Raw genomic sequence first — 11,949 nt, 5'->3', positions numbered from 1 at the left:
ATTGTTGTGTTAGACTTAATTTGTATGTTATGTATGGATGATTTGTATTATTTTTTATCCAAACTTTGAAGAGTATCATCCAGTTTGTATGAATCTCGTCCGATTTATTTAAATACGGTTGAAATGTATGCGCTCAGCGTTTGATGACAACCTTCCGTACGTGTGTCCGTAGACTGGTGCCGTGTCGGACAGACGTGGGAACTGCAGGTCGCGGTTTGACATGCCCTAAGGCTTTCCACTATGTAGCCCAAAAGAGGTGCCAAATCTATTTTTGCGCAATTTGGCACCGATGCCCTCCATAGCCCATGCGGTGCTATAAAAAATATTGTGGGAACCGGAGCAAGTGCTGGCACCGATGCCCACTTCCTGCATGACAATAAAATACATTAAACTGTGCACCGATGCCCACTTCCAGCGCAAAGGATCGAGGGGGAGGTTGGCTTGCTCGATTTCTTTATGTACGTGCGGGTCCCGCTTTTCTACGGGCTGCAACCCAACGGTGTGAGGGCAGTGCCAAATTTTCTCCCGAGGGCATCGATGCCCAATCTACCATATTTTAATGCACCAGGCACCGGTCACATAGTGGAGGGCCTAAGCACCAAGACAGAAAAAATAAATAAGACAGAGCTGCCCTCCCGCGCAGAATTACTGCACTGCCCCCGACATCAATCTCACGGGGGAAACCTGCCGCCGGCAACTCATATTCTCGGTCCGCCGCCGGCTTCCCATCTGCGCCCCCGCGCAGCTCGTGGGCAAGGAGGGGGTTCGATCCAATCTTTCTTTCCTTTTCCTCCTGAGTCCTGAACTACCAACGCGGCTGTAAATCTCTGCCATCGCCGTCCGCGTTCTTCCTCGTCGCAACATCGTGGCCCTCCGCAATATTTGCCCAGTGGGTTTTAAGGTACGAGCTTGTTTTTTCATCCCGTTATTAGTTAAGCCCGTCGCCCTCGACAATTTCTGCAGCTGGCACACCATCCAGATCCGCCCCTGATTGATAGGATTATCCAAAAGTTACTCCTAATTAGAGTTTAATTTTTCACCCCAAAATTGATCTTTTAAGTCCTACCCTGGCTCTGTCAAAGTTTTGTTCAATTTGTGTAGTACTAATTGAAAATCTGAGAGAAACTGCACAACTGCTAACAAATTTGTATGAAAAGAATAAAAATGGAAAGAACGACTTGTGCTCTGTGTGCCATGTTTTGGGCTTTTGGCATCCCACTTGATATTCACTACTGTCTACTCTTTGGGCATAGCAGGTCAAAGACCAGAGTATAAAATAAAGGTGGGCTACTGTTAATATTTCATAGAATGGAGTCCTTGTGGAAGCTGTCCTATTTGCTTGAGCCGGCGTCACTTGCCCTCATCGTGACGGCTGTTTCAGTTGCCTACGCATCAGCATGGCGTGCTCTGGACCATGGCAAGGAGATGGAGAGGAACTTGGACTTCTCGGAGGCATCCATCACACTTGATCGGTCGCAGGCTCTCATGATCCCCCTTGCAAGCTCATGCAGCCTACTGCTGATGTTCTATCTGTTTTCATCTGTATCGCACCTCGTCACCGCGTTTACCGCCGGAGCCTCTGTGATGGCGCTCTTCTTCTGTCTGTCTCCGTCTATCGCCTACGCCAAGTCGCAGCTCAATCTAATGGATCCTTTCGTGTCGAGGTGCTGTTCCAAGTCATTTACCCGGTTGCAAGGATTGCTATTGACTTTCTGCATAAGCACGGTGGCAGTGTGGCTGGTAACAGGGCATTGGTTGCTAAATAACGTACTTGGGATTTCCATATGCATAGCATTTGTCAGTCATGTGAGGCTTCCCAACATAAAGATTTGTTCGTTGCTTCTTGTCTGTCTGTTTGTCTATGATGTTTTCTGGGTCTTCTTCTCCGAGAGGTTTTTCGGAGCAAATGTTATGGTTTCTGTTGCCACTCAGAAGGCATCTAACCCAGTTCACACAGTAGCAAACAAGCTTAGCCTGCCTGGGTTGCGGTTGATTACGAAGAAGATAGAGCTTCCGGTGAAGCTTGTCTTCCCTAGGAATTTGTTGGGCGGGATTTTTCCAGGAAGCACTCCTGGTGACTACATGATGCTTGGCCTTGGAGACATGGTAAGTTACTTATGTTACAATTTTTCCGTCCAGGCAAACTTGGTGTTTTGATCCTTTTAGTGCCACCGATCCAAATATGATTTCGTGTTCATTCTTTAATCCTGCCTTAAAATAGTACTCATAGCCATTGTATTCAAAGGTTTCAAACTTGTTTTTGGTTACTCTTTCTTCCTGTCTTAATTCACTAACTTGGTTTTGTTTTCTACAATAAGTGACTTGCCAAATTAAATGTGGGCTGTTGATTATGTGCATATCGTTTTGGCTACATGGAACTGAAGATGTAGGAATTTGATGGTGAATCATTCCTGAACATAATAATAGGAGCCTTATAGGACTACGAATATTTTCAGTGTGAATTGAGTTACGTTCTATACATTTTTGGCTTCTCCTAGGTCATAATTTATTAAGGAAGCAAGCTAAACACACGCACTCCTTGATCAGTTTTGTCGAAAGTTTTGTTGAGCACATGATGGAGTGAAATGTGTCATTAGTTCATTAACTCAAACTGATTCATGCTTTAGGCCATCAACTCGGAATTGATCAATTTAGACCATAAACTCGTTAATTTGATGATTTGATCAAATAAGGCCAAAAGTGATCCGGGAGGGGAAAAACCAGCCATGTGCCCGCCATGTCAGCCTACTTTAGACCGCTCACAAATTGACTCATTTTTACAGTTTTTTTTTTGCAAAAGCGCCAACCTAATCCGATATAGGGAAAATAAAATAAAATGCCGCGTGTTTCATGGGACTTGAACCACTAGAACATTAAGAGCTTTGTGCACAAAGATGCAGCGGACAAGATATATCAGGACACAAGGATACAGTTGATTGTTTCGAAAGTGTGTTTGAAAAATTATATAAAGCCCATGGTGTGTTCACTAAAACTCATACCCGTGCCCTAAGGGTAAGGGGGGACACATGCTGACCACTAGGATGCCAAGTATTTTGTGTATGTAGAGGGTTACATGATATACATACGATCAATGGATTCTGCTGCCATGGCAGCCGATTCTGCTGCCACAGCAGCCGATCATGCTTACTTAATGTCAGCCTGACTGGAACAATAGGATCTACAACAGAAGGAAACATCCATCGAAAGAGAAAGCAACGATCGCAACAGAAGGAAATAGATCGCCTGATTGGATTCGGTCGCCCCCTTGCAAAAAAATAATAAATAATAAATAAATCTAAAAACCAGTGTGCCACATTAATATTTTTTTTGAGAAAACGCAAAGGACTCTTTGTGTTTCATTTCATTGAAAAGATGAGAAGATACAATCCTCCTAGGAGGTGGTGGTTACATGGATTGGCAACCTATCAGTGGACATCCCAGTTGGTGGGGAGGACTACCCTGAGACCCAAAGCGCCAGCTTGTGCACAACATTTGGCTTCGGCCTTAATCCTATCTACCAGTGCGGTAACCGAGGGGCGCGCATTGTCGAAGACGCACTCGTTGCGTTGTTTCCAAATCATCCAAGGGACGAGCATGCGATAGATTGCAGGCCTTTCCGTAGCGCATGTGGGGTCTGCCCTTTCATTCGTTGCCACCAGTCCGTGAGGGTGGGCTCATTGCTTGGCGGTTGAGAAGGTATCCTTGCCCAAGCCAGCACGTCGTGCCAGATCTGCCGCGTAAACGGGCATTCCAGGAGCAGGTGCCACATTGACTCTGGGGCCTGATCACAGAGGAGGCATCGTGGATGGTGCTGTAGGCCGCGACGGGCTAGTCTCTCCGCCGTCCAGCACCGGTCCTGGCTAGCCAACCAGTGAAAGAAATGTACACGGCACGGTGCCCAGCTCTTCCAGGTAAGCTTCTAGGAGGGGCATTTCATGGATCCATGGAAGGTTGCGGCGTAGCATGACCGTGTCGTGTAGTTGCCGCTAGCCGTCCATCTCCAGAGCATTCGGTCGGGCCGGTTTGATAGGCTGATCTGCTGCACGGCTTGCCACAGTCTGAGATATTGGCCAATCTCGTGGATCCCTATCACTCCTTGAATGTCACGAGCCCAAGCATTGCCCGCTAGGCCTGCGGCCACCGTTGTCAACTTGCGTTGCCGGTTGGGAATGCATTGGTAGAGTGCCGGCGCGAGCTCCCGCACGGACTGGCCGTTGAGCCATCGGTCATCCCAGAACAATGCCGTCTGTCCATCGCCAAGCTCCATGGTCGTCGATGCGAAGAACAATGCGCGCTCCTCGCGGGAAAACTGGAGGTCGAGGCCTCGCCATGCGCGGTCGTCGTCCGTGTGGGAGAACCACATCCAGTGCAGGTGTGGGAGAACCACATCCAGCGCAGGCGCAGCGCTAGGCCGGCACGCTCCAGGTCCTGGACCCCGAGCCCGCCATACTCGAGCGGGCGGCACACACGTCGCCAGTTGACGTGGCAGTGTTCGCCATTAGCAGCAGCGCGCCCAGCCCACAAGAAGCCGCGCTGGATCTTTTCGAGCTGTCTCAAGGTCTTCTTGGGCGGCGCGAACGCGAGCAGCTGATGTATCGGGATCGCGGCGAGCACCGATTTGACCAAAGCCAGCCGCCCGGTTTTGTTCATGAGCCATGCCTTCCATGTGGGGAGCCGAGCGGCCACCGGGTCGACGAGGGGTTGTAGTTGGGCAGCTGAGGGGCGGCGTAGCGTGAGAGGGATGCCAAGATAAGTAATGGGTAGCTCCGCTTTCGCGCATCCCACCTGATCAATTGCCGCATCCGCCTCAGGGTCGCCATTGAAAACGGTGGCGGAGCTTTTGGCATAGTTGACTTAGAGGCCGCTAGCTTCACTGAATGTGGCCAGGATCGCGCGGACGGCCTCCACGTCGTCTTGCGTGGCGTGGCAGAATAGCATCACGTCGTCGGCGTACAAGGATATGGCCGGAATGTCTCGTCGGGGGTGCAGCCGCTGCAGTATGCCGGCGTCATGGGCGCGGCTGATTAGACGTCCAAGGATGTCCACGGCGAGCACGAAGAGCTGCAGAGAAACGGGGTCTCCCTGGCGCAGCCCGCAGCGATGCCACACTGGCGGTCCCGGCTCACCATTGATCATGATCCGGGTGCTCGAAGACGATAGCAAGATCGCGAGCCACTCCCTGAAGCGCGGTCCGAATCCGTATTGGCCAAGAGCCTCAAAAAGGAAGGGCCATGATAGGGAGTCGAAGGCGCGCGTTAGGTCGAGCTTGAGCATCGCTCTCGGAGCCCCAAGTTGGTGCAGCAGCTTCATCGATTGCCGGACGAGGACAAAGTTGTCGTGCAGGCTCCGTCCCGGGATGAAAGCGTTCTGGTTGCGGCTGACCATGTTTCCCAGTCTGGGCGCTAGGCGGAGCGATAGCACCTTCGCGAAGATCTTCGCCACAAGGTGAATGAGGCATATTGGCCGATAGTCGCGTAGTTGGCACGCATCTGCCCGCTTTGGGAGTAATGTTAAGAGGGCCTGGTTGAGCTTGCTGAATCCACGACCGCGCAGCTCAAAGAGCTGCTGGAAGACGTCGAAAAAGTCTTGCTTGATGATGCTCCAGTAGGCCCGCAAGAATTCCGCGGTAAATCCGTCCGGCCCCGGCGCCTTGCGAGCCGGGAGGCGCTTGACGGCGTCCCAAATCTCCTCCGGGCTGAATGGTGCCTCGAGGTCAGTCAGGTCATGGGGCTCGATGATCTGCGATAGATCCAGCGTGTGGTTGCGGGCGACGGAGGAGCCAAGGAGCTCATCAAAGTACGTGAAGGCCGCTTGGGCCATTCCCTCCTGATCGGTGATCACTTGTCCGTCGACCACAAGGCGGAATATGTGATTCTTCTGTCGGCGGAATGAACATTGCCGGTGGAAGAAGGCTGTGTTAGCATCGCCGTCTTTGAGCATGGTGATCCGCGCCCGTTGCCTCGCAATCGTGCGCTCGAGAGAAGCCAACCCAAGTATGAGATCTTGAGCTGTTTTCGCAGCCAATCTTCCGGGGGGGAGAGCGCGCGGTCTTCCTGGGCCTTATCAAAGCGCGATATGAGCTCGCGGGAAAAGGCCATCTTGTCACGAATGCAACCTTTGGACTTGCGCTCCAACTCGTCAGTGAGCGGGCCGTGCTCTGGAGGCGCAGCATGAGACGCCGGAAAGGGTCCGGGTCGTGCACCGATCCCCAAGCCGCCGCAACCGTGTCGTGGAATCCGTCAAGCCGCAACCAGAAATCCTCAAAATGGAACCTCCGATGTGCTGCATGCATGGGTGCGCAATCAAGGAGGAGCGGGCACTGGTCGGACACGACGGAGGCGAGGCATCTCAAGTGGCAGCCGCCATGCGCGTCCTCCCAGTCCGCGGTGCAAAACACGCGGTCCAGGTGCACCAGGGTGGGCGGAGTTTGCTCATTGGACCACGTGAATCTTCTTCCATTGAGATATACCTCCTTGAGCGCGAGGTCGTTGATGAGGCGGCGGAATTTTCCCATCATGCGGCGGTTCAGGTTGCCGTTATTTTTGTCTTCGTCGTGTAGGATCAAGTTGAAGTCACCGCAAAGCATCCATGGCCCGGGGCAGTCCGTGCGTATATCGCGTATCTCCTGCAGGAAGGCGATCTTTTCCGCGTCCTCTTGGGGGCCGTAAACGACGGACATCCACCATGGCGTGCCATTAGCCGCGGCCACTCTTGCCGTGACGGCGTTCGCGGTGAACAGGGGGTCAGTGATTGACACGACCATACTCTTCCACGCGAGCAGGATACCTCCCCTCGTGCCATTCGCCGGGAGGTACGTGTAGTCGTCAAACTCCGAACCGAGGGTATTGAGGACAACGGACGAGCACATCAAAGCCACTTTAGTTTCTTGTAGGCATACAATGGAGGCTCCGATGGTGTTAAGCCGCGATCTAACGGCATAGCGCCGGGCACGCGCGTTAAGGCCGCGCACATTCCATATAGCTATCTTGATATCGTGATCCATGGGTGCACATGATTGACGGGGGTGGACATCGCAATAGCCCTATGGCGAGCCGGCCAACCGAACGGTGGCCGTCGCAGCAGCCGCGGTAGAGAAGTCCGCGGGTAGTTCTCGGTCTACAAGGGCAGCGATGGCCGTGAGCACCGAGAGCGGGATTGGTGCCGCGAACATGTCGTCATACGCCTTCATCTCGGCAACGGTGATCCTCTGGTTGGTCCCGACAATCCCTAGCGTGCGGAGGATCTGAACTTGTGCACGGCGCTCAGCAGTGGGTGGTGCAGCTGGCGAGACGGCGATGGTGGCCGATCGGCCACGTCTGGGCGAGAAGTTCAGCGGGCGGCGCGGTTTTTTCCCCGGGGTTGGCAAAGCTGCGGTAATGTGCTTCGTTGCGGCTGCGAGAAACTCGCCTAAAGTCCAAGTCTTCGGCATGCAGGGGCGTGCGCGAGATCGACGCAGCGTGATTGGCGGCGACGCGAACCTCCCCGGCGTCGGACGTGGGGAGCCATGTTGGGCTTCTGTCGGCATGGGGGCAACGAGACCCACGACGGCCTCCTGCGTGGTGGGCCGGGCTTGGGGCGTGGCCAGCCGTGACGCGGGCGTCGTTGGCACGGGATTGGGCGGTTGCGAGGCTGTCGGGGACAGCGCGCATGCCTCTGCGTGGGGCCCGATGTGCAGGCAGTCGCCGTCACCAGGGCCCATCTCCCCAGACGCTGGCGTGGAGGGGTTGGTGCTTTGGCCCGACCGAGCCGCAGGATGGCCCACAGGCGTTGGCGGCGTATCAGGAACCGCGCTGACAGCGTCCAGATCCTGACAATGCATGGGATCAGGCGAGCCAGACGTGGCCCCCACGCGATCGTCCTCGGGCACGCCGTTCCCAGCCGGATTCGAATCCCGGGGCTGGTTCTGGTGAGTTTGCAACCAACGGGGGGTCGCCAGCTGGTGCCTGGCCCGCCACCACGCCCGCAACCGGGGCCGCAGTAGCCAAAGCAGTGCTACCAACAGGCGTGGTCGTCGTGGTCACGGGGACAACTGCGTCCCCGACAGTCTTATCCACGGGGCCCGCCTGCAAAGCGCCCCTTTGTGATCCTCTGCCTCTTCCTTTTCTGGCACGTTGACGAGGGGGGTGGGTCCCCTGCTGACCAGGCCACGATACCATGCGAAGATCCTGTCCCAGTACGGACGGCGGCGCGCCCTCGCCGGCGGGAGCAGGCCAAGCATGCGACACGGCGAGTCCGTCCACACGTCCGGGCCGGTTTTGTGTCCGCCACAGCGCGTCGTCCATCGCCATGCCATCAACGCGGCCGGGCGGCGCGGCGTCCGTACGCCGGCGCTTGCGGCCCCGGTGGCGCGCTCTACCTTGGCCGGGTCCTGGTGCGCGGTTGCGGTTGTCGTGGGCACCGCCGTGCGCACCATCCCCACCCTGTCCCGTTCCATGCTGGCCGCGGAGGACTGGAGCACTAGCTGGCTCAACGCGGGCCACAGCAATGGCAATGGGGTAAGTGAGGGTCCTGATGGTGGGCTTGTCGGAGCTCAGGCGCGCGGGGATCTGCTCGACGATCTCCAGAACGGCGGCGCGGTGGATGCTGTCGGGGTGGTGTGTGCGCGCGGCCAGCTTGAACGTCGCAAGGTTGGCCCTGGAGCGCGTCTTGGGGTGAAGGCGCTCTATCCAGCAGCTCGTGCCCAGGACGTGCTCGGCGGTGGACAGGTGCCAAGCCTGCGCCGGAACGCCGCGGAGCTCCAGCTCGACGCGGTACTCGAAGTCGCCGGAGCCGGCGTGAGATAGTTTGCTCCATGGCCTGAGGGAGAGCGAGAATCGCGGCGAGTTGATGAAGTGCTCTCCGTCGAGGCGGCGCTTGGTGGTATGGGAGCTGAAGAGGATTAAGAAGTCCTCGGGGTGGTGCTCATGCACGGTGAAGTCGCCGTCGACCAGCTCAAACGTGTTGATGAGCACATCGGAGACCTCAGCGTCGGACACACGTGGTCGGTTGCCGGTGATGGAGGCGACCATGGCGCGGCTAAGGACGTCCTCCGCCTCCTCCATCTCGACGGAGTGGGCCATGATCACCCGCACGGGCTCGGGCTCCGGCGCGCGGGGGGGGGGGGCGCCGTGACCAGGGCGGTCACCAGCGGCAGGGTTGGCGGCGTAGGCGCGGCCCGGCGCGGCGGGGGTGGCGGCGGGGGGGCGGTCTGGCGCGTGGCCGCATCCACGGCAGAGGGGCCGACGTTGGTGGCGCGGGCACGTCCGGTGGCGTCGCGGCGCCTGTTCTCGCAGGAGCGAGAGTCGTGGCCAGATTCGAGGCATCGGCGATAGCGGATGTCGTTGGTGCAGTCTCTGACCCGGTGGCGATGGTCGAGGCAGCGGAAGCAGAGCCCCGCGACCTCCTCCGGCGACGGGCTGCGCCGTCGCAGCGGCGGAGGGCTTGGCCCGGCCAAGGAGCGCGGGCGGTTGCCGCGGTGCCTGTGCCGCGGCTGCTTGAACCCGTCGGCATCAACCTGAACCCCGCCGGAGATGCGATGCACCTCGGAGCGGGGGCCGAGGCGGGTTGCGGCAGGCTGTCGAGGGGGCGCCGGGGCGGGCAGCGCCGTAGGCACCGGTGCAGAAGCTGGCGGGGTCCAGGCGACGTCGCTGTAGGAACGCGGCGAGGACTCGCTCTCCGACTCGAACCCGCTGCCCCCAGAGGACACGCGGTCGCAGTCGGAGAGGGTCGCTCGGCGCCCAGCAGGGTCAGCGCCGGAGGAAGCCATGGCGGGTGCCGCGGGGAGGGGAGCTGGAAGGGGCTCGCGGTGGGGTGGAGGGCCGCCGGCGGGGAATCGGCGACAGCGGGGCTAGAGGAGGGAAGGAGCTAGGCGGGGGTGGGAGCGGAGCATTCTCACCAGCCGTTCCTGAAGAATGCCACATTAATATATGCACCATGTAAGCTAATCTATACACAAATCTCTTAGCATCGTTGTGGTGATTGAGCATTGGTTCTACCCTGGGGCCTCAGGTTCGAGCCCTGTTGAACTCAGACTTGTGTGGCCTTTAAAAAAAATTTAAATGCAATCGAACAAGGAAGTCAGCGCTGTTGCAAAAATACACCTGTAAATAATAGTCAATTTGCAAGTGGTCAAAGGTAGGCTGGCGTGGCAGCTACGTGGTCAGTTTTTTTTCCTCCCGAATCGGTTTTGGCCTTATTTGATCAATTTAGCAAGTTTATGACCTAAATCGGTCAATTCCTGAGTTGTTGGCCTAAGGCGTGCACAGTTTGAGTTAAAGGACTAATGGCGCATTTCATTCCCTCTGATGTTATGTGATCAGGAAAATTAGTTCCGATCTAAGAACTTTTGCAGCCTAAAAAGGTCTTGAAGCACATTATTGTCATCATACGGTTAATGTATTACATTATTGTAGGTTGCATATTATCATATGGTTAAGTCTAAAAAGGTGTATTATAGTCATCTACACTGATCTTTATTGATTAATTTGCATATTCGTCTTCACGTGAAGCTGCATATGCTCAACTCACTTCTATGCTTTGTTACTGTGAAAACTGCAGGCCATCCCAGGGATGCTTCTAGCTCTTGTACTCTCTTTCGATCATCGCAAGAGCAAAGATGTGGCTGTTCCATCAGACTTATCTCCCTCCTCAAAGCGGCGAAAATATGTATGGTTTGCGCTAACAGGTTATGGTGTTGGCTTGGTAACTGCATTGGCAGCTGGGATCTTGTCTCAGTCTCCCCAGCCTGCTCTACTCTACCTGGTATGTTTTGCCTGCTGATAGTCTCAGGTTTTCAGACATTACTTTCATTTTCTTTGCCCTACCGAGCTATGCTTGCCAGACTTGGTTGCGCCTATTCTTAAGCAGCGAAGTACTTGTAGTCAGCTTGAGCAATGCCACAATGGCATGTATGGTATGCATGATCTTCTTTGTGACGGAACTTCTGATTTCAGGTGCCCTCGACACTCGGGCCCATTGTGTACCTGTCATGGTTGAGGAATGATCTGTGGGAGCTGTGGGAAGGATCTGGCACAATTGTGAACGAGAAAGCTCATTTGCTGGAAGTCTGAGATGATCCAACATGGCCATAAAAATCACAACCTCTTGTGATGTAATCTAGCTAAAAAAATCTGCTCCAAGCTTCTCATTCTACAGGAGAATATTTATAAGATAGTTTGGCCTTAGTAATCTAAGCCTTTTACCATGTTCTCACAAGAGGAAACAATATGTAATTTATCTGTAATGGAAATTGTTACTCCGTATTATATTTGGTGAAATTTTCTATTCTCTCTTGCTCGAACGATGAAGCTACTTATAGTCATGTTTCGTGATTACTCAAAGTGTTTATATTGAGGTATTTGATTTAAATTGGTGTTAGGCGAACTGAAAAAAAGGAAGAGAGCTGAGCAGTCCTTTCTCCTTTCTTCCTGCAATCTGAAAGCAGATTTAATAATTGTAAAAATAAAAAAAATCCGGTGTACGTATTTTCTTTGACAACATGTTTCTTGTTGAGATAAATTAGCAGCCACTGGTGCAATATTTCCACTTCAGAAGGTAACGTTAATCACAGTATACTTACATTTTTTTTTTGAGAAACCAGTATACTTCACATGGGAAACATTGCGGGCTGGTCAACCGGCCACATTCTCCGCCGGTCAAATGCGCTCCGTTGGATGGGATCAAGCCTGATCGATCCCCTCGCAAAGCTTGTCACGGGCGCGCGTCCTCGCATGGACCCACACACCGCCCATCCTCTTCCTCGCTATCCCTTGGTCCTTTTCAATCGCCATTCTCTCAACCCTCATAATTTCAACGTCGTGCACTTCATCGGTTGCCTGACAAAACCAACACCGCCGCGGCCGCCTACACCACCGCGTGTGCGTCAAGAGACGACCTTGGGCTGTCTGAGTACTACTGTGAGGTGGGGCGGAGCTGTAGAAGTCAGCGGACGAGGAGCTCCGGTCGACAGGG

The 11,949-nt window shown here is 54.6% G+C and overlaps 1 protein-coding gene across 1 annotated transcript; it reads left to right on the top strand.

Moving 5' to 3' along the window:
- The first annotated feature begins 577 nt into the window (after window positions 1-577).
- On the top strand, window positions 578-11,262 carry LOC125524776 (signal peptide peptidase-like 1). The gene is made up of 4 exons (XM_048689805.1): window positions 578-901; window positions 1,257-2,106; window positions 10,537-10,740; window positions 10,932-11,262. Exons 2-4 carry the CDS (start codon window positions 1,309-1,311, stop codon window positions 11,046-11,048), a joined length of 1,119 nt encoding a protein of 372 aa, XP_048545762.1. The 5' UTR covers window positions 578-901; window positions 1,257-1,308; the 3' UTR covers window positions 11,049-11,262.
- The last annotated feature ends 687 nt before the right edge of the window (window positions 11,263-11,949 follow it).

This window comes from Triticum urartu, chromosome 7 (genome assembly GCF_003073215.2).
Source record: "Triticum urartu cultivar G1812 chromosome 7, Tu2.1, whole genome shotgun sequence".
Lineage (NCBI taxonomy): Eukaryota > Viridiplantae > Streptophyta > Magnoliopsida > Poales > Poaceae > Triticum > Triticum urartu.
Note: the sequence above shows the minus strand (reverse complement) of the source record. Positions and strands in the feature narration are given on the sequence as shown.

Excerpts from the sequence above, each read along its gene's own strand:
- LOC125524776 (XM_048689805.1), top strand. The coding sequence starts at position 1,309 with ATGGAGTCCTTGTGGAAGCTGTCCTATTTGCTTGAGCCGGCGTCACTT. Across the intron at positions 2,107-10,536 it reads TGCTTGGCCTTGGAGACATG|GCCATCCCAGGGATGCTTCT; the intron begins GTAAGTTACTTA and ends TGAAAACTGCAG. Across the intron at positions 10,741-10,931 it reads AGCCTGCTCTACTCTACCTG|GTGCCCTCGACACTCGGGCC; the intron begins GTATGTTTTGCC and ends TTCTGATTTCAG.